The 27,559-nt window shown below is 55.4% G+C and overlaps 3 protein-coding genes across 3 annotated transcripts; 2 read left to right on the top strand and 1 right to left on the bottom strand.

Moving 5' to 3' along the window:
- Positions 1-102: 102 nt before the first annotated feature.
- Positions 103-3,921, bottom strand: UROD (uroporphyrinogen decarboxylase). Its single transcript, XM_066192716.1, is given in 12 exon segments — positions 103-372; positions 562-628; positions 884-984; positions 1,126-1,263; positions 1,563-1,724; positions 1,961-2,158; positions 2,257-2,319; positions 2,516-2,595; positions 2,674-2,786; positions 3,598-3,668; positions 3,670-3,760; positions 3,762-3,921. Coding segments are annotated over 12 exon segments (1,329 nt in total). The 5' UTR covers positions 3,842-3,921; the 3' UTR covers positions 103-207.
- Positions 3,851-13,816, top strand: LOC136294698 (E3 ubiquitin-protein ligase HECTD3-like). The gene is made up of 21 exons (XM_066192715.1): positions 3,851-4,267; positions 4,336-4,496; positions 4,889-4,981; positions 5,226-5,361; positions 5,800-5,915; positions 6,195-6,308; positions 6,701-6,783; positions 7,163-7,328; positions 7,789-7,870; positions 8,782-8,964; positions 9,504-9,556; positions 9,874-9,938; positions 10,383-10,486; positions 10,816-10,935; positions 11,278-11,367; positions 11,711-11,917; positions 12,298-12,427; positions 12,825-12,899; positions 13,095-13,176; positions 13,296-13,367; positions 13,615-13,816. The coding sequence occupies exons 1-21, from the start codon at positions 3,941-3,943 to the stop codon at positions 13,697-13,699; spliced, it is 2,544 nt and encodes an 847-aa protein (XP_066048812.1). The 5' UTR covers positions 3,851-3,940; the 3' UTR covers positions 13,700-13,816.
- A 4,743-nt stretch (positions 13,817-18,559) lies between these two features.
- LOC136294696 (E3 ubiquitin-protein ligase HECTD3-like) lies at positions 18,560-27,116 on the top strand. Its single transcript, XM_066192713.1, is given in 22 exon segments — positions 18,560-18,770; positions 18,772-19,149; positions 19,228-19,388; positions 19,941-20,033; positions 20,455-20,590; positions 20,965-21,080; positions 21,345-21,458; positions 22,540-22,622; positions 22,861-23,026; positions 23,357-23,438; positions 23,694-23,876; positions 23,969-24,018; positions 24,139-24,203; positions 24,440-24,543; positions 24,784-24,903; positions 25,033-25,122; positions 25,215-25,421; positions 25,682-25,811; positions 26,177-26,251; positions 26,522-26,603; positions 26,708-26,779; positions 26,947-27,116. Coding segments are annotated over 22 exon segments (2,784 nt in total). The 5' UTR covers positions 18,560-18,578; the 3' UTR covers positions 27,032-27,116.
- The last annotated feature ends 443 nt before the right edge of the window (positions 27,117-27,559 follow it).

The following is a 27,559-nucleotide window of genomic DNA, read 5'->3' as shown; positions in this document are numbered from 1 at the left end:
GGCTCCCCCTCACTGCACGTGCTCCTCTCACAGCCTGCCATGACTTCCCATCTCCTTCAGGGCCCTCCAGTTCCCCATCCCCAGCCAGAGCCACACGGCTGCTGCAGAGAAGGACCTGGTTTAATGCTGCAGCCCAGCCTAGAGTGAGCCCTGTGACAACATGGATGACTGTGCCCAAACCAGAGTCCTGTCCCCAAGGCCCCAGGCTCAGCTGTGCTTGTTGATGTGACGGGAATGGGCATGCACGGCTTCCACAAAGGCACCCACATGTTCAGGGTTCATGTCAGGGTAGAGGCCATGGCCCAGGTTAGCAATATAGCGTTGGGTCCCAAAACTCTCCAGCATCTTCTTCACCAGCTCGCCAATCTTCTCCTGTAGGCATGGTAGGAAACCACGTGTTAGACTGATCCAGCCCAGGGTATTTCACCTGCACCAGGCCCCCCCAGCTAGCCTAGGGGACTGCTGGGACATGAGCCAGTGCTGCAGATGAGGAAGCTGAGGCAGAAGGCCTTTAACACAAGCTAGAACTAGCCCCAGTTGCTGGCAATGGCCATGGCTCACCTTGGGTGCATAGAGAGCACATGGATCCAGGTTCCCTTGCAAGGTGATATGTTTTCCTATCTGTGCACTGCAGCAGGGAGGAAACAGGTGAGTTGTTGCATGTGGTAGAGAGGCTGAGGGCAGCCAGGTGCCTGCAGCCCCCACCCCAGGACACCCAGGACCCCTCAGCACAGCCTGTAGAAGCTGTAGCATGGTGGCCCAACTATCCCCACCTTTGGAGCAGCAATGTCCATGGCTGGGATGGCTCAGGGCGGAGGAGGAGGAGGTCAGAGTACCTGGGCTGGGATCTTGCCCAGACACCTGAGCCCTGTGTCAGACTTACCGAGCTTCCTGGGGCCGGATGGTCCAGTCGAGACCAACGACCTCGTAACCGGCGTGGGCCAGGTCGCGCAGGGCATAGTGCGCATCCTTGGCAAAGATGATCTGGGGAGGGAGGAGATGGGCAGCAAGTGCCGAGTCAGACCCCTCTCCATGGGCTGGACTGAGGGGAAGCAGGTACCAAGGGATGCACTCCACTTCAGCAGCCCCTAGATACCAGGCTCAATCCAGGCAGCCTTGACTCACCATGGGCACCAGGGGCAATGCCTCCTCCTTCAGCTTGCTCTTGACAGCCTGGGCAATGTCTCGGATGTAAGGTAGGGCAAAGTCCTGAAACAGCTCCGGGCCCAAGTGCCCTGCATGGGACTCAAACAGCTGGAGTGCCTGCCAGGGAAAAGAATCCTTTAGGCTGGAAAAGATCTTTAAGATTATTGAGTCATGACCATTAACCCAGCACTGCCAAATTGACCAGTAAAGCATGACCCCAAGTGCTCCATCTACTTGTCTATCAAATACCTCCAAGGATGGTGACTCAACCACTTTCCCAAGGCACTGGGAGAGCAGCACCTCAGTTCCTCCTCTTCCTTCCAAATTGGACCCTCCTTCATCCTGGACCCTCTCTGCTCCCTGTCCCCAGTCCCTGCCTTCCTTCTTGGCCCTGTCCCCGTTGCCCCAGGACACACCTGCGCTCCAGCAGCCACCTGCCCCACCAGGTAGTCAATGATGACGTCGGCCAGCAGCCGTAGCAGTCGGTGGCTTGCCTCAGGGTGACGGTAGAGCCAGCTCTTGGCCTTGGCCATTGTAGTGGAGCCACCACCTTCAATCATGTAGGACATGAGTGTCCACTGTGGGGAGGAGTGAAGTGAGGAGAGTGATGGAGATGAAAGAAGACACAAAGTCCCAGTCGCAGTGCTGAAGGCAGGACCTGTGAGCACCCCAGAGCCCGCAGCACAGCTGCTCCTGCATTGAATGCCCCCCGCTTACACACCCATGTAGCACCCACAGCTGGGAGTGCCATAGCAGGTCTCATCCCAAGAGGAACCCATCAGGGAAACCCATGCAGAAGAGCCACATCACTTACCGGTGCCCCCGAGAAGCCAATGAGGGGCACCTTGCCCTCCAGGCTGTGTCGTGTCAGTGTGATGGCCTGGAAGACATAACCTAACTCTGCGGTGACATCCACCTTCTGTCGCAGTTTCAGCAGATCCTCCACTTCCTTCAGGGGCTCTGTGAACGTGGGTCCTTTGCCAGGGACCATGACAATCTCCATGCCCAGTGCCTGGGGATAGGGGAGAATGGAAAGGCAGGAATGGGGCAGCCCTGAACTTTGCCCTATTACCAGTCGCTGTTCCCCATGGCATTGGGCATGGTTCTCACCTGGGGCACCACCAAGATGTCAGAGAAGATGATGGCAGCATCCAGAGGGAATCGTCTTAGTGGCTGCACAGAGGAAGAGGCAATGTTAGTGAGGGGTTGTGACTCCCTTCCCATGGAGGACCTGGTCAAGCACAAGGCAGTGGAGACCCCAAGGGTTGCACAGTTTACTGAGGCCACCCAGGATGGCCAGAATCAATGTTTCTCCCTACCCCCATGTGGGCAGGGAGAGGCGGCACACAGACCCCGGAGTGATGCTCACCTGCAGTGTCAGCTCACAGCATAATTTGGGGCTCCGGCAAGTGGTAAAGAAATCCTGTGCTGCCCGTGTCTCCTGAAATTCTACAAGGGACCACCACAAACGTTACCGGGTGCTTGCTGAGGCCCCCTCGCTACCCCCCGCACGCCTCCACCGCTCACCTGGCAGGTACCGCCCCGCCTGCCGCATGCACCACACCGGGGTGTGCTCCGTCTGCTCCCCGCGCGCCGCGCGCAGGAACGTGTCGTTCTTCAGCTTGGGGAAGCCTTTGGGGCTGCGGAGCACAGAGCAGGTACAGGCCGTCACCCACGAGGGCTCTGGGTGCCCTGCCAGGCCCCCACGACTGGGGCAGAGGGGGCCGGAGTAAGGGGCTCGTCCCCACTCCCTGACCGCAGAAAGAGGCTTGGGCCCAGCTGTGACAAATGTGATAAATTATCCCCACCACAGCCCAGGACTTCTTCCTGCTGAGGACCGCGGAGTCCTCTGGGGGAGAGGCGATGCGCTGCCCAGGACCCGCGAGATTAAGTTATCGGGGCCACCAGTTGCTCCCGCCTGGAGAGATTTGGGACGAGCGGGGCGCGGGGCGGGCAGTCCTGCACTCCCCCAGGTCTGTGCCAGGCCACGCGTCCCCAGCCTCCCCGTCCTCAGCCTCCCCGCTGTGGGGCTGCTAGAGTCCGTCCTGCGCCGGGGAGGAGGACCCCGGCAACCGCGGGGTCTACGGGAACAAAGTCCCCAAAACCTCCACTTGGGACCAGTGACCTAACTACCGCACCAGTGGCCCCGCTGATCCCTCTCAGTGCAGGATCACCCTCCTCCCTCCCCGCCCACAGCCTCTCCAGTGACCCAGTACAGGACTCCTGTGCCAGCACCATAATCTCAGGGCCACTCCAGTGCCTCGGCGGTGTCCCCAGAGCCACACCAGTATCCCCAGTACAGGACTTTAGCAGGAAAGCACTATCCCCAGTGCTCCCAGTGCCAGATCGCCGTTCCCAGAGCCACGCCAGTATGCTTCGTGCAGGCGCCGGAACATGGCCCCGTTACCACACGAGGAAGGGACGCAGGCCTTCCCCTTCCCGGTTACTCACACGAGCCGCTCGCCACCCTCCATCCTCATGCTCCACTTCCCGGCCTCTCCGTTGCCTCCCGACGCGGCGCGATCCGCCCCGTCCCGCCCCCATCCCGCCCCGCCGGCGCCGCCATCTCGACGTTGTCCCGCCTCTCCTCCCTCCACCATATTGCCCCCTCCTCCCAGCCCGGCTGCCCTCCCCTCCGTACGTTGCCATCTTGGCCCGCTCCTCGCTCCTCTGTACGTGGCACGGGCGCCGCCATCTTGCTCGACGTTCGCCCCGCCGGGCGCCGCCATCTTGCCTGTCGGCGGGCGGGGTTCGCCGTAAACCGGAGCGGCGCGGAGCCGGTGGCCGGAGCGCGATGAGGGCGGGCGGGGAGGCACCGCACCAGGTGCTGGGCCGGCTGCGGTTCCTGCTGCAGTGCAGCGAGTGTTTCCGCCGCGCCCAGGCGCTGCCCGCCGCGCTCTGCTACGTGCCGCGGGAGGTGCAGTACAAGATCTGCAAGGACCCCTCGGCCGCCGCGGCCGCCGCCGCCCGCAGCCTGCTCAGCGTGTGGGACAGCCCGGGGCCGGCGCGGGGCGGCAAGCGGGCGGCGCGGGCCACGATCGAGGTGCGGAAGGGCGGCTGCCTGCGCGCCACCGGCGAGGAGTACTGCAACGGCGCCGGGCTCTGGGTCAAGCTCAGCAAGGTAACGCGGGTGCGGCGGCTCGCGAAGGGCCCGGCCCGGCCTCGCCTGACCGCCGGCTGTCCCCACAGGAGCAGCTGGAGGAGTACCGGAGCGGCTGCGATCTCGAGGAGGGCTGGGTGCTGGTGTGCAAGCATGCCGACGGCGGGGACCGGCTGGTGCCCGTGGAGTCCACGGAGCGGATCCAGCGGCAGCAGCAGCTGTTCGGGGTGGATTACAAACCCGTCATCAGGTGTGGGGCCGCCGCGGTGTCCCGCTGGGTCCCCGGGAGCGCGGAGGGGCTCACTTCTGTGAGGGCTGGAGATGCTGCCCCACGGCCCCTCCTGCCTTGGGCTGGGGAACCCCCGGCCTGCTTGGACAGTTTTCATGGAAGTGAGGCAAGAGGGATGCCGGATGTAGAGTGAACTGGGTTTGGCTCAGGCACTGTGCTTTTCACATGCCCAGCGGGGTGTGGAAGGAGTAGACGTAGTTGGAAAGTAAAGGACAGCAGATCATGTTGGAGGTGATGGAGGAGGGTGCACAGTGGGGCTCTAAACCCAAATGTTCCCCTTACAGCTACTCCTCGAACACCAACTTCTTGTTCCTCCTGGGATGTTCTCACTCCACATCTCTGTGTTGTTTCAGATGGGAGCAGGTGGTGGATCTGACATATTCCCTGCGCCTTGGAGCAAAGCCGAGGCCCATGGAGCAGGATGAGGCTGCAGTAGAGAAGCTTCGGTATGAACTGTTTCCTGGCTTCTGGTATGGTGGGGACAGTCTCCTGTCTCTTGTGACTGCCCAGACAGCTGTCTTCTGCAGACCTGAGGGAGAGAGTGGAAGACAGGCAGCTCTGCACAACAGAGCTATGCCTGCAAAAAGCAGGAAACTGAGCAAGACAAGCAGGATATGGACCTTCCTTTTTTGTCTCATTAGCCTGGCTGCCTCTGGCTCTCCAGACCCAGTAATCCCTTTTCCCTGCTAGGTTTGTGCCCCCAACATGGACTTACGAATGTGATGAAGACCTGGTGCATTTTCTGTATGACCACATTGGGAAGGAGGATGAGAACTTGGGCAGTGTTAAGCAGTATGTGGACAGCATCGATGTCTCATCCTACACGGTGGGTTAAAGGGACAAGGCTACATCAGCCCCGCTGTGCTGTGGGGCTGGGGAGCATGGATTGTGCTTGCTGTGCTTCTCTGGCCTGGACAGGACTCTGAGACTGTGGGAGAAAAGCCTGGGGAGTATCATGCAGCATGTTGTGTAATATAGCCCCTGAAGGGACAGTGGTTTAAGAAGCCAGTGCTAACATTCACTGTAAAGCTGATTTTAGGGAGGGTTTGATACTCTGTGCTGTGTGTGTGACCCCAGAGCACCTTGGAGAGTCAACCCTGGTGTCCTGTGTGCTCTGCACACCCGGTGTCTACCTACAGCCCAGCAAAGGGAACAGGCCAGTGTGATGCCCTCTGACATTAAGATTCATGATGAAAGTAACCACTAAAGAGAAGTTAATCTTACACCCATCTGATCTTCCTTTCATTCACTTGCCCTCTTCCAGGAGGACTTCAATGTGTCATGCCTGACTGACAGCCATGCCGACACCTACTGGGAGAGTGATGGGTCCCAGGGCCAGCACTGGGTTCGGCTCAACATGAAGAAAGGCACCATTGTCAAGTGAGTCATCTCTGTCTGCTCTACAGAGTCATCTCTGCTCTACATGGTGACTAGCAACTGGGGCAAGCTTTGCCACTCCCTCTCTGTCTGAGTGTCATGGCCCAGATTTGCCCTGTGCTCCCTGCCCCTCTGCCCTTACTCTGGCTCTGGGCTTGAAGGAGTTTTAGCATTGTCACAGGTATCTGGGAATCCCAGTTTGGTAACAATGTGATGAGAGGGAGTAGGGATAGGTGTTCACATACAGTTACCTTCTCCTTAATGTCTTGCTTCCCTTTGCAGGAAGCTGCTGCTGACAGTGGATACCACTGATGAGAACTTCATGCCCAAGCGGGTCGCTGTGTATGGGGGCGAGGGGGACAATCTGAAGAAACTGAACGACGTCGGCATTGATGAGTGAGTGGGTGGAGGTGCACAGGGTGTCATGGGTCTTGCAGGGGCCCAAGGTGCTGAACACTGGCCTTAAGCAGTCATGCAGGTTTACTCTGCCTGACTTGTACAATATGTATGTAATACGTATTGCACATACACGTACACGTGTATGTACAATAGCATGGTACAGTCATCAGGCTCTCATCTGATTGTGGGACACATCGGAATCATGGTACCTGTACCTGCGTCACCAGCAGGTTCAGGCATTCGGCTGCATTCTAAGCAAGAACTGAGTTCTTGCCATAGGCTTCTGTTTCAAAAGATGCAAACTGTCTTCCTTTACAAGTGTCTGAGTGGATTTTGGCAGGATGGGTGAGGGAATAGCCCTTCAGTCTTCATCTGTGCTGTGTTTGCAGGAGCTATATTGGGGATGTGTGCATCCTTGAGGACATGACAACACACCTGCCTGTCATCGAGATCCGGATTGTGGAGTGCAGAGGTAGGGCTGGCTGTTGTGGCCACATCCATAATGCACCCATAAAATACTGTACATTAAGAGTTTGTTCTGTGACTTGTACTTCTCCCTGCGGGCTGTTTTAGATGAGATTCAAAAGAACCATGGGAAACTCCTGGGAGATCTGAAGTTTTGCAGGTTCTCAGCTTTCATCCTGTCTTTCTCTGCCTTCAATTATTTAATTCTTTTTCTCCTGTAAATGCCTTGCTTCTTCTTCACAGAGGTATTTGAAGCTCTCAGTGCCCAGCCCCAGAGCTGGTGGAGCTAGTACATTCCTACTGTTTTTGCTTGTAGACCTCCTACGCTTAATTTAAGGCTTGCTTTCTTGTGATCTTGGCATATCATCCATGGTCTTCCCTGGCAGATGATGGGATTGATGTTCGTATCCGAGGCATCAAAATCAAATCATCCCGACAGAGGGACTTGGGGCTCAGTGCTGACATGTTCCAGTTGCCCAATTTGGTGCGTTACCCTCGCCTAGAAGGGACTGACCCTGACCTGCTGTACCGACGGGCCGTCCTCATTCAAAGGTACTGTGTGGAGGGGAGCAGACAGGGATGGATGCCATCTCCAGCCTGTGCATGGCTGGAAGCTGTAAAACTATGACGTTCCTTTTGAGACAGACATCTTAGACACTGGAGAAAATAGAAGTCATTTAGGAACAAAGTGGGCTCTCTGGGGTGGCTCTCTCATGCTTTCAGAGGAGTTCTGTAGCTCAAGTTCACAGTGTCTTGTTTGTCACAAGCACAACATACCTGTGCAGTGTTGGGGGCAGGTGTATGCAGAGTCGCTTGTAAAGGATGCCGAATCCATGCAGTGCCCAGGGAGTGGGAATTTAGTACCAAAGGCTCCATGATGTAAAAAAAAACTATACCGGGTTTGGTTTAGATCAGTTATTTTTCTGCTTGTGTTCAGGGGTGTGTGGTCTGCAATAGACTTCTGCAGATCCCCATCACTCCTTATTGCAATACCTTCTTCTTTGGGATTTAGGTTCATCAAGCTCCTGGACAGTGTCCTGCATCATTTGGTGCCAGCCTGGGACCACACTGTTGGCACATTCAGCAAACTCAAGGTGAGCAGTTGGCTCTGTGTCTTGTTGGGGCCTCAGTCTGGCAGGGTGGTGGTGCTCATGCTGTGGCAAAGGAGGCAGCCAGGGCTTGTTGTTGCCTTTAAAGCAGCTGGAGGGAAATAACTTTCTGAGCTCAGGTCACTAACACTGTGAAAGGTGATATTGTTTATTCTCCTGCTAAACTGCTGATGTAGAAGCATATAGCTGAGGGCTAACAAGTGGACTCAAACCAGAACATTTCACCCTTAAAGGGGCTTGGGTCATAGCAGCACTGGGCATGCAAGCTGGATGCACATCCCTTCCAAGATCTCAGCCCAGGACACTCTGTTCCTATGCTTCCTGCCAGCAGCTTTGAGCTGGCTTGTCCAAACATCAAGGCTTTTACCAGTAACATTTTTCCTGGCTTTAATAGGCTTTTGTATTTCATCCTTTGCATAGTGCTGAGTTCATTCCTCCAGTTGTTTATTTTCCTTATATCCTCTCCAAGAATACACATGCTGGACATTACCAGGAGGCCCCATTCTGTGTTTCCAGGCTTAGTGTCCGAAAGCACTGTAATTCCTGTGCCAGGTCAACATGGGACCCAAAGCATTTGAGGATTCTTGTTTGTTTAGAGGAGCTGGCTTTGATTACAATTAAGAGGGATAGCAAGACTAGAGTTCTGGTGAGAGTGAGGATAAAGGAGAGTCTAAGCAACACTGGAGTGTGAGTGTCCGATGACAGCTGGTGGATTGAGGGCTGAGTTTGTTATCCTCCCTTAAGTCAGAATGCAGAATCTTTCAGAGGCGGAGGGGGAGAAAATACTGTCAATGAGAATGTGTCTGGGTGGGAAGGCCCTGGGAAAGGGAGAAACCTGGAGGTGCAGTGGCTTCAGCAGAAAGTAGGTGACATGTTTTGTGCTTCGCCGTTGGCAGCACATCAAGCAGTTCTTGCTGCTGTCCAAGAAGCGCACAGCTCTCATTACCCAGTGTCTGAAGGACTCAGAGACCAGCAAGCCCAACTTCATGCCAAGGCTCTACATTAACCGACGCCTGGCCATGGAGCACCGCGACAACCCTGCCCTGGACCCCAGCTGCAAGAATGCTGTCTTCACCCAGGTACTGTCCCTCCTGCAAGGGTCCCTGCTGCTCTGGGGACAGTGGGGCATCCCAAAATCAAAATTATCTGCATTAAGATGGGTGGAAGGGCCAGCTTGGAGCTGGAGATAGACCAAGCCTTCAAGGCCTCTTCACATGACTCACAGGCTGTATAATTACATGGGCTGATGGTCCCATATCCTGGAATAATATCAAGGAGGGATTTGGGATCTCTGAGTTGAAATCTATACTCTATCCTGGATGCTCTCTGTGGCATGTTGTTAATTATGAATGTAACAATCCTGTTTCATTGAAAAGGCAGCAAAGAATTCTTGTGTGACAACAGTCAAGTAGCTGCATACAGTTCTGTGTTGTGGTTTTACAGTAATGCCAATCTTCCTGTGTGCATTCTCTCCCCACCTCCAAGAGATCTGGGGCTCTTTGTGCACAAACACCCCAAACTGCTGTGAGACCTGATGTGTTTGATGTACCTGCCTTCATGTGGCACCAGTTCCCCCTGGAGGGGGGATACCAACCTTGATTGTCTCTGCTTGTTGCAGGTATATGAAGGCCTGAAACCCTCAGACAAGTTTGAAAAACCTCTAGATTATAGGTAAGCAGTGTTTCAGGGAGGGAAGGCACCATTCAGTGCTGGGACTTGTATCCTGTCACAGCAGGGTGTTTGGGAAGCCCATGTCCTGTACTCTGGAGAGGGTTTGCTAGGACAGGAGCTAGCTCAGCCATGGGACCATGGCCTGTTCCCCAAGGTGTCACCTCCCTACTGAGGATGCAGCTGTCTCTGGAGATTGAGATCTTATGCTCTCCTAAACTCAGACTGCTCCACCCTAGTCCGTTGATGTCCCTGCTGTGCCTGTCCCAGCACCTCCTTGGCTTTGAGCAGCACCTCAGGTGATGCCTGGTTCTCCACAGGTGGCCGTTGCGTTATGACCAGTGGTGGGAGTGCAAATTTATCGCAGAGGGCATCATCGACCAAGGTAGGGGCTGCAGGAGGCCAGAGCTCCTCTGGAGCAGTCAGGGATTGATGAGGTTACTGTTATTGTGGGTGCTTTTGGTTGGTCCCAGTGTTAATTTCCATGGAGGAGTGAGGAAAGGCAGGTTGCCTTATCCTGGCACCACTGGCTATGTTGCAGATAAAGAGTGCTGTTTGCTGGGAGGAGGACCAAAGTTCCATTAGTCACTATTAGTCACTAACAGCAGCTTTACCAGTGCCAGTGATCTTTCTGGCTGTTCTCCACAGGCCAGGCAGGGATGTTATTTCTCCTGTCTTACTTTCTCCACTGCCATAAGGCTCTAACAGGAGCCTCCTGCTCAACCCAGGGCCAGGTTGGACCAGAAATCCTCGTCTTTGCTCCCTAACTCTGAGCATCAGCACATGGGGAGTTGACATCACTAAAAATGCCCTTCTTTTGGGGTTGCAGGTGGTGGTTTTCGGGACAGCCTAGCAGACATGTCAGAGGAGCTGTGCCCCAGCTCAGCAGACACCCCTGTGCCTCTGCCCTTCTTCGTGCGCACATCCAACCAGGTGCTGTGCATCGGGATGTTTGGGGCAAACCCTTCCATGCCTGGCAATGCACCCCTGTCCCTGTCCCCTTGCATGCCAGGGACATACCTACTTGTCTGGGTCCAAAGCTTTTCTTTGTGAGGGGTTGGGTAGTTTGCTTTGTGGCATTTCATTTGAGAATATGCTGACGAGTGCCTGGATACCAGTCTTTCACTGGAAGTATTGCCAAGGGGGATGGAGGGTTGAGCCCAATTCTGCTGTGAGAAGTGCCTAGAGGCATGGCAGGAGTAGTCTGGTGTTTCATGCCATGCTGAAATTATGACTTGGAGTTTTGCCTCTCACTCCTACAGGGTAATGGCACTGGAGAAGCCAGGGACATGTATGTCCCCAACCCCTCCTGTAAAGACTTCCCAAAGTACGAATGGATTGGGCAGATCATGGGAGCAGCTCTGAGGGGCAAGGAGTTTCTGGTAAGTTTTCTACCCCATCCCTCTGAGAAGATTTGCTGCAAAGGGAGTTGATAGCCCTCTCCTGCAGCTTGTCTAACAGGAGCATGGAGAGGCTCTGTGGTCACACAGCGAGACAAGAGGTGTTTGGGGCCAAGCAGTTTGGAGAACTCACAGCCTGAGTTTTGGGGGATGCTGCTGAGAGCTTGGGAGTTGGATGTTTCATCTCTACTCAGCTATGATGAGCTCTGCATGTGGAGGGGGAAGTAGGGAAGCCTTTTTGTGTCTGCATTGTTGAGTCCTATCTCCATCTTTGGGGAGGTCTCATTCTGACACAGACTCAATAAAATCTCTTTTCTTCTTCAGGTCCTGGCTCTTCCTGGCTTTGTATGGAAACAATTAACAGGGGAAGAGGTCAGCTGGAGCAAAGACTTCCCTGCTGTGGACTCTGTACTGGTGAGAGGGACTGGGAGGCTGTGCCTATCCTATTCCTTGTGGCACTCAGCATGGCACTGATTTGTGTCCCTGTCCTCATGTAGTTGCTTCCTCTTATGAGATGTAAAATAAACACAATGAAGGGCAACTCTTAGCTATAAGGATGCACCAAATGCTGTTATAGAGATGCAGCCATGCTGTGCGCTGCCTCAAGCAATGGCCCAAGGTCTGCTAAACAGCTTTAGGGCAGCATATCCCATGTTGTGTCACTGTCACTTGTCTGGGAAGGGAGAAGATGAGGACTTGGGCACATCATTGCTCTCTGGCCGTCTCTCTAACATGCACTTACTTGGTGCCTGGGCAGGTGAAGCTCCTGGAGGTGATGGAAGTCATGGATAAAGACACCTTTGAGTTCAAATTTGGAAATGAGCTGACCTACACAACAGTGCTGAGTGACCAGTGTATGGTGGAGCTGATCCCCAACGGCAGCAACACCGCTGTGCGCTACGAGGACCGCAAGGAGTTCATCCGCCTGGTGCAAAAGGCTCGGCTGGAGGAGAGCAAGGAGCAGGTGACACTGTCCCACCCTGTGGGTGTTCATTGACTCCCAGAGACCTGCCCCCAGCCTGTTTCTTGTAAAATGGACTGTGTTTAGTGTCCCTGTGCTCATTAGATCAGTGGTATCCAACCCTTTCAGTGGGATCCTGGAGCCTGTGAGAAGCGAAGTGACTTCTAGTAGTGGGGGTGGTAGGGGGTTTTATTCACAGCTCTGACACAGGCTGGCTGAATGAACAGGGATGCATCTCTCTGGGATTATGTCCCATTTCTTCAGGTTCCTTGGAGCATGTGCTGAGCTGTCACATGGCTTGAATCCAGTAGGGTCCCTAGGCTCAACCATGAGTTAGGGAAATAGGCAAGACATGCTGCTTACCTGCCTTGTCTCCTTTTCAGATCATGGCCATGCAGGCTGGGCTGCTGAAGGTAGTGCCCCAAGCTGTTCTTGACCTCCTTACATGGCAGGAGCTGGAAAAAAAGGTCTGTGGAGACCCTGAAGTCACAGTTGATGCCCTGAAGAGGCTCAGTAAGTGAAGGGCTTTGCTGAAAACTCTCTCCCTGAAAACAAGAGTGTCTTCTGTCTGTGTGGCACAAAGAGAAGTGTGGGAGGCCAGTATTAGCCTTTCTTACAGTGAAAATATGGTTCTGTGTACTTCTTGCCTTTAGCTGGGTGCCCATGGTGACAGGTGTGTCCTTTAACTCCATCGTGGGCCTCATGGTAGAGGCTGGGGCATCCCTAGGCTGCCAGTATCTGAGCCCCTGTGGAGCTGAGATGAGGATCTGGCTGTGCTTCCTGGGAGGGGTCTGACTATATATATTCCTTGCACCTTGGGTCTGTGTGGTCACACCCTGCAGGCACCCACTGCCAAAGAGGGAGGAGCTCAGATCTTTATTAAACACCTTTTCTGTATCCTTTCTGTCAGCCCGGTTTGAGGACTTTGAGCCGCAGGATACCCGTGTTCAGTACTTCTGGGAAGCACTTAGTAACTTCACCAATGGTGAGCAATTTGGTCTGTCCATGCATATCTTGTGCCATGACAGCTCCTGCCTGCTGGCTGGGAGCGAAACCACTCAAGGAAAGCAAGCAGCTAGGCTGAAGGGACTGCTTGCTTGTGCTGGGAATTCCTGGAAGCAGCTGTACTGCCTCTCACATCCCTCTAGGGTTTGGTGATGTCTTTGCTTTTCCTTCACAGAGGATCGCAGCCGGTTCCTCAGATTTGTCACTGGCAGAAGTCGCCTTCCAGCACGGATCTACATCTATCCAGACAAGATGGGGTAAGTCCATTCTTCTGTAGTCTGCAAGGCTGACCGATCCCACACCAAAGGTGTGGGTTGTCTGGGCTCCCTGCCTCACTGGTCTGTTGGTTCTAACCAGTTTGTCACCTTCTCCCCAGCTCAGAGACAACAGATGCTTTGCCAGAGTCATCCACCTGCTCCAGCACTCTCTTCTTGCCCAACTATGCCACGTAAGTTTTAATGCTTCCTTGTGTCTGGGGGACTGTGTGTGGGCTCTCTTCTTAACCTTGGTCCCATCACTTTGCCACGCTCACTATGGCAATCCCCCGCCTGTCCCACATGGCTGCTGAGTTTCTCTCTGAGCCCCTGGTGAAGCATATCCTCCATTTCAGAAAACATCTTGTCCTCTCAACTGGCAAATGCATCAATGGCAGCTCCTCCTTATCTTTATTTTTTTTTCCTTCCTGCCATCCCTAGAGCCAAGGTATGTGAAGAGAAGTTGCGCTATGCTGCCTATAACTGTGTGGCCATTGACACAGATATGAGTCCTTGGGAAGAGTGATGTTGCAGCCTGACCAACCAGCATGGACAATTTTTCAAGAAAACCGTGCAATGGGAAGCATTCCCTTGTCCCCACGGGATGTGTATATATAATAAATATATAGGTGTGAAGCCTGGATCCCAGTAGTGGACATGAAGGGTTGGGTCTTCAGCAGGGTGGGAGCTCGCTTGGATTGTAAATGTGATTGCAATGATGGAACCCTGGCTGAGCCCTCAGGCATCAGAAAGGTCTGGTAGGCTCTTGCAATGAGTTTCCTCTCCACATCTTGTAGCTCCACAATGCTTGCTCCTTCCAGGCTGCACTTTGCTCAAACAAAAGTGGGGTAAAGGAGACAAAGCTGCACAGCAGCTTACAGCACAGGATAGAGAACTGTGAGCTGCTGCTGAGACTATGGGGTGACTAACACACTCTGTTGCCTTGTTCCTGCTCTCATATGAGGTCAATGGAAATGAGATTATTTATCTAGGGTTAAGAAGAATGGGGAAGGCTGGTGGCAGGTGCTGCAGGGGTGCCCTTGGCCACCAGGTGTCATAACAGACCTGCACAGCAGGACTGTGGGTGCTTCCAAAGGGACTCCCATGCTTTTACATCACACAAAATCTGAGTTCCTGTCCCTGGTACCTCTTGTACAGCAGCGACTGCTGGGGAAGCTGCTCCCTCACAGTGAGTGGGAACTGTCTGCTTCCCTTTTGTTCTTTTAGTTCTGCATCCAACATGCTGGTGGCCTGGCAGCTGTTCTCCCAGGCTCTTTGAGCCTCATTTTACCCCTGAATGCCAGTTTTACAGCTATCTGTTCTAGTTCTCATGGAGATCTGCTCAGGGCCAAGTTCATCTTCCAGACTGCAGAGGTTAAAGCAGTAGCAGGCATGGCAGTGGCCAGGCTCTGTTCCCCCCCCCCCCCCCCCCCCCAATCCATGGGAAAGGACATGGAGGTTTCAGGTGAATAGGAAAAGTTTTTGCCCTAGAGCAGTGTAGAAGGGAAGCAAGAGTTGGAGATCCTTGAGCAGATGAACGCGTGCTCTGTGAGTGAGAAGTGGGCAATGAAACCTTTACAACTTCTTGGAAATATTTGTGGATCTTCCCAGCTCTAGGCAGGGCTAGTAATTGCCTATCACTGGGAGCTGCTAGATGTTAGTCTACATTTTTACCCCAGCTCCAGCCTGTGTGGTCTGTTGGACCTCCACTACTGTGAGTCACACAGTCATGGGGGCTGCACTGGAGTGAGGCTGATGCTCTGAATGAAGATTTATCCTGTCTTAATGTTTTATGGCTTTTTGTCCTCTGTTGAAGGAGTATGTCATCCAGAAATCACTTCCAGTTGTAAACAAAGTCCTTCCCTTCACAAATTTCTTTTGAAACATGTATTCCCAGATCTGCTGAGGAGGGTTTTTGCTAAAAGGGATGTAAGACCAGGAAGGAGCATGTGCTGCCATCTCTTGCATTGTGGTGAGTGGAGAGAGCACAGGGGGGGGAATGGGGAAGCTGTTTATGGCAGCCCTTGGCTGCAGCAGGGCCTTCCATGCTCAGCTGGGTGGGTGTGAAGTCCTCTCTGCTAGAGGAGGTCTTCTGTAAATCCTAGAGTCGTCTCAGAATTGATCTCTGTGGCTTTGTGACTGATTTCAGCCAACAGCGTGGATGGGAACAGGAGCAGAGCCAGTACAATACTTTTCCTTGCTGGTGGCTGAGTCACTTCCTAGGGTGTCTGTTTTAAATGGGCATGAGTAAGCTGGTGAAAGGACTTTGATCTGCTGGCTTGCCCTCAGTCAGGAGTGTTGAGGAAGAAGCCTGCAGCAGCAAGCTGGGATTTGAAATGAGCCATCTGAAAACGGACTGACATTGGGATGGAATTGATACTGCTTTTTTCCAACCTTGCCCTCTTGCCTCTACCAGAGATCAGCAGGAGGCTACTTTATTTACTGAGCAGAATTAGAAGCAGCGATAAAATAGACTCCTCTCTATTGCTGGGCAGGAGTTGGTTGGTAAGTAGTTCAGGGTGGGATGGATAAGATGGCCCTAGTCTTTGGTGGAGGGTGAGCTGATGTCACCTATGGGAATGGGCAGGTTAGGAGATAGCTAGGGCTGCTTGGGGTGATCAGTTGTGGGGGAGCAAGTGCCTCTGGCTCCCCTGCTTTTTGGAAGCAGCTGCAGCTGAAGGAGAGTAACTGAGGTAATTACAGAAGTACACCCAGAACACTTCAGGTTTCTCACTGAGATGTGTTTAGACAGCTCTACTCAAAGCCCCAGCCTTCCATAATGAGGAGAGAGCTGCTGTGCAAGGCAATGCTGAGACCAGAACCTGGCTGAAGTGGTGGGATCCTTCCCTAAAAGCATTGTGGCAACTCTATCTTTGGCGATGCTCAAGACTTCTTGTACAGCCCTGGGCACTGTGATCAACCTTCCAGTCTCATCCTGCCAGATTTAGATCTATGCCCTCACTAACCTGAAGCACTTGATGACTATGGAGTTCTCAACTAGTTTTTCCCACATTTCCTGCATTTCTGTACTCTTCCTTCCAGCAAGGTCTTTTAGCATCTGACCTATTTCCTGCCACTGAGTGCTGCCCAAGGGCTTGCTGGAACTCTCGTGAAAGGATCTAGCTGGTGACAGGGATTTCTGTTTAAAAGGTACTTGTAGTAACAGGACCATGGCCCTGGCAGAAAGGGGATCAGCCAGGATGGTCTGGATTTAACTCCTACAAGCAAACTGAGTAAAACACCTTTTTACCATATAAACCATTGTTTTACTGTCTATTTTGTGTTGCCACCGTATACATGTTGGAGAATTGCAGCAGTTGCTGCTGTGGTGGTGTACTGGGGTGGAGAGACCTGTGAAAGCCCTTCTAGTAGGAGGAGGAGCCCATTGCAGCAGTGACATTGTTTGATACATGGTCAGAGGGTATATGAAAAAACATGGCTGCTGTGGAATAATGCCAAGGTAACCCACTGCTTGTGCTGTTCAGTTCACTGTGCAAAGGTAAGTTGGGAAGGGGGGAGCTGAGAGCTGGCCTGGATGTCCCCTGCGTGGTCCTCTCATCTGCTGTGTTTTAAAGCCAATCACAAACTGAATTTCTGCTGTGACAGCCCAGCAAATTGTGGAAAAGGTCAGCCTGGCTCAACTCTGGCCAATCTCAGGGGCACAGAATAGGTGTTCTGTCAGTGCTGGGCCACGTTTCTTCTCTGATCTCTAAAGCTGTGGGTAGGAAGTGTCTCCTATCATGTTTGACAAGGCACAAATCAAGTGCCCCTGCCCTGGAATCCTGCTGCATGTGGCCTGGGGCAGGAGTCCCCCTGAGTGAGCATCAGGAACCAGCAGCTGCATGTCCTTGCCCCAACAACCAGTCTCAAATCAGTGGAGATTGATTTTCAAGCCAGTACCGTCCTAAGGAAGGTGCTGGTGTCTCTGTGCTGCTGGGGAGCAACTCTGTGTGCCAGAGCTGCAGCTCTTCAGGGTAGGTAGAGGTGAGCTGGGGGAGGGACTGATGTTGTCATGGCTCCACGTAACCACTTGCTCTCTCCTGCCTTCAACTTGCTGGATTGTCACAGAATAGTTTCAGGTGATTAATAACGCACATGTACTCTAGCTGTTCTTGTTATGCTACTACTACCCTGGAGTATGACAGACTCTTAGTAGTTTGACAGATTTTGTCTGTCCCTACCTCATGTTGGATCTAAAAATGAATTAACTAACTGCTCCTGGCCTTCCTGATGATTTCTCTGGTCTGGCTGGGGCTCCTGTGCCCTTCTGTTGTGTTACATAGTGGATGTGACACTTGGGGACATGGTTTAGTGATAAACATGGCACTTGGACTCTATGAACTTAGAGGTCTTTTCCAGCCTAAATGATTCCGTGATTCTAAACAGCAATGAAGACTAGTGTCATGAGAGGCAGCTGGAGGTGATGCAGACATCAGCCCTGCCCTGTGTTGCACACAAAGTAATGTCACAGAGGTGACTCAGAGTATTAACGGGCTCAACCCTTTGCAGCAGCTCTGCAAACCAGTGGTACAGGGTAACGTGGCTGCTGAGGGAGGGCCCAGGACCTTCCTGACTGTGGTTACTGCAGGGAAGAGCTAGGCCAAAGTCTGCATTTCTTCTGCACCGTGGTTCATGGCAAGGCAGGCCATTGCTGCAGTGAGGTACAGTCATGCCTGTTCAATAGATAACACTGCAGGGATGAACAGCTGTTGCATCTCTCTGCAGTGTGCCTTTGCAGGCAGGGATGGAGCTGGACTCTGACCTGCCAAGAGAGTAGGCAGGCACCGGGGGGTTGTGGGGACCTTTGAACTCTGCCAGCCTGCTTGTTTCATGATACCTCAACTCAGCCCTTTGTGCCCAACCTGAAGAAATTAAGGTAGCATGGGGTGGAGCTGAGTTGCTCTCTGCCACCGCCTTGCTGTGGTATGCAACAAGCAGACATGACATGGGGTGACACACTGCTGTTCAGGGTGGGGTTGGGTGCTGCTGAGTGTCATGGCCTCACTCCTACTGCCAGGATGCCTCTGCCACCTGGGGTAAAGCTGTTCTGGGCAGGGAAGACTGTCCTCCTCCCCAGCAAGTGCTTGGAGCATCTCCACCTTCTGCAGTCCTGCCCAGGGCAGAGATATAACAGCCAGAAGCTGGCTCTCCCATACCAGAATTCCCACTCAGGTCTTTTCCTTATCCATGCTGGAGATGCAGCCCTGTGCCCCGATGCCACAGGACTCCCTTTTTGCTTGTAGGAATGCAGGCAATGACAGAGATGTTGGAGGCCGGGAGGGAGCAGAGTCCTAAACCACAGGGCAAGGGGATGCCTGTGACCCGGGTCAGCTCCTGCCGGATACTGAAGTGGGCGTAACAGAGTCCCATCTTGGCAAAGGGGGCCCGCAGCCGGCTGCCCGAGAATGATGAAGAGGCGCTGGGGCGTGCCTGGGGCACGGGCGGAGCGGCGCCTGCCCGGCGAGGAGGCGGCAGCCGGGAAGCGAGGACTGCCCGAGGCGGGGCGGCCCCGGAGGGAGGCGGGCACGGCGGCCCCGCCGGAGGCGCTCCGGGCCGGCGGGCACTCCGGGGCGGGTACGGTCGAGGCACTGTCGGGACAGCCCGGGGCGCCGTAAACCGGAGCGGCGCGGAGCCGGTGGCCGGAGCGCGATGAGGGCGGGCGGGGAGGCACCGCACCAGGTGCTGGGCCGGCTGCGGTTCCTGCTGCAGTGCAGCGAGTGTTTCCGCCGCGCCCAGGCGCTGCCCGCCGCGCTCTGCTACGTGCCGCGGGAGGTGCAGTACAAGATCTGCAAGGACCCCTCGGCCGCCGCGGCCGCCGCCGCCCGCAGCCTGCTCAGCGTGTGGGACAGCCCGGGGCCGGCGCGGGGCGGCAAGCGGGCGGCGCGGGCCACGATCGAAGTGCGGAAGGGCGGCTGCCTGCGCGCCACCGGCGAGGAGTACTGCAACGGCGCCGGGCTCTGGGTCAAGCTCAGCAAGGTAACGCGGGACCGCCACCGGGAACTACCCGGGTATGCCGGGTCCCGACGGCGGTGACAGGACGGGATGTGCCTTCAGGAGCAGCTGGAGGAGTACCCGGGCACCCGTGGCCTGGGCGAGGGCTGGGTGCTGGCGCAGAGGTTCGGAGAGGGAGGAGATAAATTAGTCCCGGTTGACTCCGTGCAGAGGATCCAGTGTCAGCACCAAACGCTGGGCGTTGATTACAGACCTGCTGTCAGGTATGACCCCGGCCCGCTGCGCCCCCGGCAGGAACTGGGCTCTGGGCGCTGGAGACGCGTGTGACCGGTCCCCACAGAGGACAGGCAACCAAACCATCCCAAATCCCTTGGGCACGCCCAGCACAGCCCGCTCATTCCCTCCAGCGCAGGTGGGACACATCCCCACCGAGCACCGGTGGGTGCTCCCTCGTAGACTAATCCTGTTTGCTTGTGGCAGGACCTGCACAAGCAGAATAAAGCAGAATAAAGATGATGCCAGGGGCGTTCTGAGTCATTTGGATTTGTGCTGAGCGATGTCACAGAGGTAGTGCAGTGATCAGAGAGCTCAAATTTTATGTTCATGACGGAAGGTCATGGGCAGGGAGGGATTCCCCTGCTCTGTCCCAGCCTGTACCCGGGTGCAAGGACACTCATCCTTCCCACAGCTGTTCCTGGGTGTCACCCACAGTGCCCTATCACTAGTGACTACACTTCAGGCTAAGGCAGTAATTGACACACTGAGCACTGACACATCTTTTCCATTGTGTGACTCCTCTGCCCCTGCTGCTCCAGCTGGGAACAAGTGGTGGACTTGACGTATTCCATGCGCCTTGGAGAGATGCCCAGGCTCATAGAGCAGGACGAGGCCGCGGTGCAGAAGTTTAGGTATGAATGCATCTCCTAGAGCAGGACTGCAGCATCCTGAGGGGCTACTGGCCAGGGCCTGGACATGCCTGCAGGGCCAGGACTGGCTTCAGGGTCTGGAGGGGGGAAGATGGGTGCCATGAGATGCCTTTTGCATTGGTACCTCCGCGCTGCTCAAGCAAAGATGGCCTTTGCTCCACGGACCATTGGAGTGACTGTGTGCTATTCCCACTGGGCTGGAGTGGCCATAAATGCCTGGTGTGGTGGTGATGAAATACCCGTGCCATCCGTCTGCTGCAGGGATAGTGGCCTGGCACCATGCCGATTTGGTGGCCACGAGACACTGCAGCCAGTCTCACTTGAGGCTCCTGCACACTGCTGGTGGGCAGGTTTGGGGCACAGCGTGTTCTCCTTATCCTGTTAACACAGAGACTCCCTGCAGGTCCGTGCCCCCAGGCTGGACCTATGAGCATGACATGGAGTTGGGGCGTTTCCTATACGATCACAGCGAGAAGAAGCTGCAGTGCGCAGACTGCACCAAAGAACACATCAACAGCATCGAGGTCTCCTCACAGACGGTGCGTAGTGGGGCTCCTCTGCGGCCTAAAATCAGCATAAGACATGTGAGCATCACCACAGATGTGGGGAGGAGTGGCCAGCAGTGGCTGTCCCCTCTGCAAGGGGCATGGGATGGTGGGGGGGTTTTGCTGCTCTAGCAAAGCTGTTGGGAGCTGGGTGTCGGGAACCAAACCCCATTGTGTCTCTGGAGCACTAGGGGTCCACAGCCATGCCCGGTTTGCTGTGTCAGGGAGCCACCATCCACTCACAGCCTACCAAACCAAGGGGCTGGGCTGTTCCTGACCTCCTCTGAACCCACAAAACTCATCTCGGAGGAGGCCATGGCGTGTCCAAGGATGCTCATCTCCCTCCTCTGGTCGCTGCACTCTTGCAGGAGGATTGTGGCGCAGCCCGTCTGACGGACAACCTGACATACACCTGCTGGGAGAGCAGCGGGCCCCCGGGGCAGCACTGGGTGCGGCTCAACATGAAGAAAGGCGCCATTGTCAAGTGAGACCTCGGGGTGCCCCCTCCATGCCAACAGCTGTGCCAGGGAAGGGCAGGGTGCAGGGCAAAGCACCATCTTCCTCTTCAACCCATATTTCCCCCAGCTGCAGTGGGGGTGTGGGGTTGAGGTGGGGAACAGCTGCTGCCAAAAGGCACCCCAGGAAGACACAGCTTTGTCCCAGGCCTGGGTTAACTCTGGGGGCATCTCTAGGCCCACGCAGCTCATGAGGGGAGGACAATGCTGTTCCTTGCTCTTCTCACCCCCAGGAGACTGTGGCTGATGCTGGATGGGCAGTCCAACTCCTATGTACCCAGGCGAGTGGCTGTGTATGGGGGAACACCAAGCAGGCTGCAGCGCCTGAGAACAGTCCTAATTAATGAGTGAGTAATGAGTGAGGAGCAGCCTGTGCCCAGCTTGTGCCAAACTCCTGACCTGTCTCTGCATCCTGAGCAGATGTTAAGGATGGGGTTGGGGTTGGATCTGAGTGACTTGCCAGTGACAGTGGCTCTCCAAGGATTGGAACTCCCTGGGTGCAGGCTATATCTGCTCCCACAGGTGTGGTGGTCCCTTGCTTCCGTGTGCTAGTCAAGTGCCTTAATCTCCTCTCCTGCTCCTCACCCATGCTGCAGCAAGTGGTCTGCACCGTGCTTCCTTCTGCCTGGTGACTTTGGTGGTCTTTCTGCCTCTTCCTCCTCTCTTCTGGGAACACACACCAGTGCTGCCACCTTCCTGAGCATCTCTGCCATGCTGTAGCCAAGAAGTCCTGATGTGCTTCACCTCTCCATCTCCACCCTGGCCCTGAGCACCCTTCTCAAGGCAGCCAGGGGCTTACATAGGAGTACAAAGTCCTTCACCTTCCCCCAAAACATGCCTGTTTGATGTTTTCTGGCTGAGCAGTGAAATCTGTCTCTGAAGAAGCACCCATGAGACTGCAGAGGTGTCCTTTGCAGTGGCAGGAGCCAGCTCCTCACTGTATCTGAATACTTGCAATGGCTTTTTCCCCATGGGCTCGCAGGACTTTGATGGGACCTTGACAAAGGTGTTGAAAATACACTTAGTAAATTGCTCAATTACACAAATCCCTGTTTCTTTCAAAAACACACCACCCTTGCATGACCAACTCCGCTTGAAGGATGATTCTGCCCTTGTGAGATGTGCTGGGACCCCCCCAAGAACAGTGACATGCTCTCAGCCATCTTGTTTTTCTGTACTGCTTTGAATTTATGCTCTTTTCTGGCTTTTTGGATGCGGCTTCCACCTTCTCCAGAACGTCTTTGTGCCTCTGACAGCCTCTTCTCTCTGCTTGGGCACCTCCTGCCACAGGCCTGGTGAGGTGGGGGGGCTTTTGCATGGGTAGAAGCACATCTTTGGCTGGGGAGCCAGAGTGGCCTGTGCCTCACTGGCCACCTCACTGTTGTCTGTGCCTCATGGCTCTGCCATCTCCCTCTGTGCTGTGTGCAGGAACAGCTACCAGAATGTCTGCATCCTTCGCGACATGAAAACCCACATGCCGGTGCTGGAGATTCGCTTCCTGGAGTGCCGGGGTGAGCCTGTGCACCCAGACTGTGGCTGCTAGCCCAGCCTGGCCTTAAACCTGCAGCTAGTCCTGGGACTTGTGGCTCTTCCTGCCACACTGCCTCCTTTTTGGGATCCACTGGCAGGAAGGTTGAGGAATGAGCTTCATGTGAGATGCTGCGGGTGCTGGCAGCACCTTGCCTCTGGTTGCAGCATCCAAGTCATGCTGGCCGCAGCACACGCAGCATCACTGTTCTTTCTTGGCAGACCAAGGGTACAATGTCCGTCTGCAGGGGATTAAGATCATGTCCTTCTGGGAGTGGGACCTGATCCTGAACTCCGACATGTTCCAGCCAGCCCGGCTGGTTCGCTACCCTCTCCTGGAAGGGGTGAATGCTGACGTTCTGTACCGGCGAGCTGTGCTCATTCAGAGGTATGGCACAGGGATGCCACAATTCCTCCAGTGATCTCAGTCCCAAAAGGAATCATGCCCTGACCTGCAGGGCAGCTGCAGGCTGGGGTCAGCACTGACCCCACGGAGACCCTCTGCAGTGATCCAGCTGCAGTGCGGTGGCATGGGCTGGGCTGCTGTTTTTTGCAGCATTTTCTTGGGGGAAAAGAAATAAAGTGCTTGGCCGGAGGGTGCTGGCTGGATGTTCCTCCATGACCTGGAGGGGACCCATGTGCAGGGAGCACAGTGCCCAGGGGTTGTGGTGAAATGCTGCTCTCCTGCAGCCTCACACTGCTTCTCTCCTGTCTCCAGGTTTGTCCAGCTCTTGGAAAGTGTCCTGTGTTACCTGATCCCTCTCTCCGAAGACAGCATCGGCACCTTCAATGCACTCAGGGTGAGCATGTGCCAGGCTTCCCTGGGATGGTGCCAGTAGGGGCATCTCCTCACAAGTTCAGATTTTCTGGGGGCTGTAGTATTTCCTCCTTGATCCAGTGGGGACAGACCAGCCCAGGCCTGAGGGCTGCTATGTCTGGCATTGCCTGAGGGATGGAGGAGCATCCCCTGTGACATCAGGGCTGATCTGGGGAGAGGAAGACAGCAGGTGGTGGCAGGATCAGACCTCTAACCATCCCTGCTTGTCTCCTGTTAGAACATGAAGCCATTCCTGCTGCTGTCCAAGCAGAGTGAAACCCTCATTGCCCACTGTCTGCAGTCCTCGGAGAGCTCTGCTCCTCACACCCTGCCAAAGCTCTACATCAACCGGCTCCTGGCCCGGGAGCACCGAGCCAACCCTGCGCTGGACCCCAGCTGTAGGAACGCCGTCTTCACACAGGTATGGCAACACCATGCCCTGTGCCAGGTACCTGTCACTTCAGCAGGTATCTCGCCCCCATCTCATCCCCTTTCTGCTCTACTACTCTCCAGCTGTATGAAGGCCTCAGATCTTCCAAGAACAATCAACCCCTGGACTACAGGTAGATCTTCAGTGTCATATTTGTGAGGTGTCATTTCCCCAGAGCAGGGGGCAAGGGGATTCCATATGCTGCTGGTATGTTCGGAGGAGGGATGTACATGGGGCTGTTGCTTCCCCACAGGTGGCCTTTGACCTACAGCCAGTGGTGGGAGTGTGATTTCATCACTGAGGGCATCATTGACAACGGTGAGAGCTCTCCCCTGGCATCTCCTGTGTTGGGGTGCAGCTCAGTGGGTGCCCATGGCGTACTAGCTGCTCTGGGAGAGGCAGCCCTGCTCCTCAAACATGAGATCATCCCTGTATGTCCCCTACCCCACCAGTGCTGCTGCTGCCCCGGGGAGGGGAGCAGCTTGGCCAGATCCTGTGGCTCAGTGTCTGGCCCTGGTGTGTCAGGCACTAGCCATCCTCTGCCCCCCCGGCAGGCGGTGGCTTTCGGGACAGCCTGTCAGATGTGTCAGAGGAACTGTGTCCCAGCTCCAGCGATGTCCCGGTGCCCCTGCCATTCTTTGTGCGCACCTCCAATCAGGTTTGGCATCCCACTGTCTGCCTGTCCAGGCCAGGGAAGTCAGCAGAGCCTGGGGTGTTGGCCCTATCTTAATGCTTGCAGGGCTGTTGGCTGGGGGAGCTGTGCTTGTTCCTTGGTGGTAGAGATCTGGAGGAGTGTAAAGGGCTGGAGAGGCAGGTGGAGGGGTGATTGTGGGGGAGGCTGCAGGAGAGACCGTGCTTTGCTTGTCAAATATCTGTGTCCTAATTGTCTCTCCCACAGGCTAACAGCAGTAGTGACACCAGGGACATGTATGTCCCCAACCCCTCCTGCAAGGACTTTCCCAAGTATGAGTGGATTGGGCAGCTGATGGGAGCAGCTCTGAGGAGCAAGGAATTTCTGGTGAGCACAGCAGAGCCTTCCTGGCCAGTGAGGGGACTTGGAAGGGACCACCCTGTCTTGGGCAGAGGGACCTGCCCATGAATGAAGGAGAGGCAGAGGGAGAATGCTTGTGTCCACTCCTTTTGGCAGATCCTGTCTTTGCCGGCGCTGGTGTGGAAGCAGCTGGCAGGGGAGGAGGTCAGCTGGAGCAAGGACTTTGCCACTGTGGACTCAGAGCTGGTGAGCAGGGCTGGGTGCTGGCAGGGCAGCACTGTGCTCTCTCATGACTGTTCTGCCTCCACTGTGGTGGCTATTGCTCATTTGGATTGCAGGTGAAGCTGCTGGAGGTGCTGGAGAGGGTGGACAAGGAAGGCTTTGAGTTCTCGTTTGGCAGAGAGTTGACCTACACGACAGTGCTGAGTGACCAGTGCACGGTGGAGCTGATCCCCAACGGCAGCAACACCCCTGTGCGCTACGAGGACCGCAAGGAGTTCATCCGCCTGGTGCAAAAGGCTCGGCTGGAGGAGAGCAAGGAGCAGGTGACACTGTCCCCCAGGGTTTCAAGGGGACCCTGCTCCTATGGCAAGACATCCTGGTGCTTGTGGGACTGGTGGTTGCCAAAATGTTGGTTGCTGGTTGCTCCAGCTGGGTGGTTTCTTTTTGCATCCCATGCCCAGGATGTCCATGTGCCCTGGGGATCCCTTTTGGGGTCCTGTGGTTGCTGTCCCCAGAGCCCTAGGTCGCTGCCCAGGGCTTGGACCCCCTGTGGTGACATGGGGCCCATCCTCTGTCCCCACAGATTGCAGCCATACGTGCTGGGCTGCTCCGTGTGGTGCCTCAGCCTGTGCTGGACCTGCTCACCTGGCAGCAGATGGAGAAGAGGATCTGCGGGGAACCGGAGATCACAGTGGCTGAACTACAGAAGTTCAGTAAGTCACAGGGCTGAGGGATCCTCCCTAAGGGCAGGGGATTCCCTTGATAATACCTGTCCTGCACATACATCCTGGTCATGGGGTGCCTGAGAGCTTGGGGGAGGATAAGCTGGAGGGTCCCTGGATGCTTGAGGTTTAGCGGCAAACCCCACTGGACCCCAGTCCTTAGCTGCTGTGGGCAGAGGCAAGTGGCCACTCTGCAAACTAGGACCTCTGTTTCTCCACCCACCATGACACAAAGTGCTGATCCCACTCAGGGGAGCCAGGGGCTCTTATGGGCTCACCGAGGAGCAGAGGGTCTCCTCCTTTCCTTTGCTTTCCTGGGAGTTTCTAATTAAGCCATTGCACGCTCTTTGTCGCAGTCAAGTTTGATGACTTCTCCGCTGATGATATTCGTATCCAGTATTTCTTGGAGGCACTCAAAAACTTCACCAGCGGTAAGTGACCCCAAGCCTTTCCCTGCTCTTCATGTGCAGTAGAACAGGCCAGGATACAGGGTACCCACTGCCCTGTGCCCCAGGGGTGCTCACCAGGTGCTTCCCTGGGAATTGGCTCGGGTCATCCAACCTGGCCCTTTCTGGGATTCTGAGGGCATCCCTTAGCTTTGCCCCATGCTCCTGGGGTGATTCTGCAAGGCAGATCTTGCTGTGACAGCAGCGACTGGGACAGTCCTGTCCCTGAGAACTGAGCTCTGTCCTTCCCCTCAGAGGATCTCAGCCGTTTCCTCAAGTTCGTCACTGGCCGGAGCCGCCTCCCAGTTCAGATCAATGTCTACCCGGAAAGGTCAAAGTGAGTCCATCCTGTCTGTGTTGAGGTCCCTGTGCCTTGCTGGGGTCCCCATATGATGTGAGGTCCCTGCCCTGTGCTGGGATCTGACTCTCCTTTCTCCCCAGCTTGGATGCGTTGGACCTGATGCCACAGGCCTGCACTTGCTCCTGCACCTTCTTCTTGCCCAACTATTCCTCGTGAGTTGAGCTGGGGATAGGATGCTCCCCACTCCTTGGGGCTGGTGTTGGGGCTCCCATCAAGACTCCCCAAGCCTTCCCCTGGGGAATGTCCAGGCAGGTGTGGGGAGGGAAGCCTGAGGTTTTCTGTGCCCATCATGGCCGTGACCTAGCATTCCTCCTGCCAGGGCCAAGGTCTGCGAGGAGCTGCTGCGCTACGCCGTGTACAACTGCATGTCCATCGACACTGACAAGAACCCCTGGGATGAGTGAGACCCCCATGTGCCCCACACCGTGGAAGCCTCAGGGACACTGGATTCAATAAAACCGCAGGGCCAGATCCTGCTGTCCTGTTCCAGGTCCTGTTTGTGTCTGTGTTTCTCTAGGGCTGGGACTGGAGCGTGTGGCCAGTGCTGCCACTGGAAGGGTCAGCATGGCACTGGCTGCTGGGTGCTTTGCCTGCACTGGGTCGTGCGGGGTGGAGAGCATGGCATGCGGGGGCGGGGGGCGCTGTGAGTCCTGTCCCTTCTCTGGACGTGGTGTGGGAGCACAGCTGCAAACTGGCCCCCCAGTGCCCCCCAGTACGCCCCACAGAGAGCCCCCACTGCCGCCCCATTACCGCCCCGCAGTCCTTTCTGCGGCCGCCTGGGGGCGCTGTTCCGCCGAGCGACCCCCGCGGCTGGGCAGGGATCCATGACTCGGCGCTCGGCAGCGCGGGGTCCTTCGCTCGGTGTTCCTCTGGCCGTCCTGGCTGGGTGAAGGCCGCCCGCAGGCCGCCGGGGAAGCGGATCGATTCCATCG

The sequence above is a fragment of the Chamaea fasciata genome, unplaced genomic scaffold (genome assembly GCF_029207755.1).
Source record: "Chamaea fasciata isolate MVZ Bird 193981 ecotype frontalis unplaced genomic scaffold, bChaFas1.0.hap1 SCAF_10, whole genome shotgun sequence".
Taxonomy (NCBI): domain Eukaryota; kingdom Metazoa; phylum Chordata; class Aves; order Passeriformes; family Sylviidae; genus Chamaea; species Chamaea fasciata.
The sequence above is the reverse complement of the archived record's forward strand: the minus strand, read 5'-3'. Positions and strand labels throughout refer to the sequence as shown.

Coding starts and splice junctions, on each gene's coding strand:
- LOC136294698 (XM_066192715.1), top strand. CDS start 3,941: ATGAGGGCGGGCGGGGAGGCACCGCACCAGGTGCTGGGCCGGCTGCGG. Junction 4,982..5,225: donor GCTGCAGTAGAGAAGCTTCG/GTATGAACTGTT, acceptor TTTCCCTGCTAG/GTTTGTGCCCCCAACATGGA. Junction 9,557..9,873: donor GAAAAACCTCTAGATTATAG/GTAAGCAGTGTT, acceptor GGTTCTCCACAG/GTGGCCGTTGCGTTATGACC.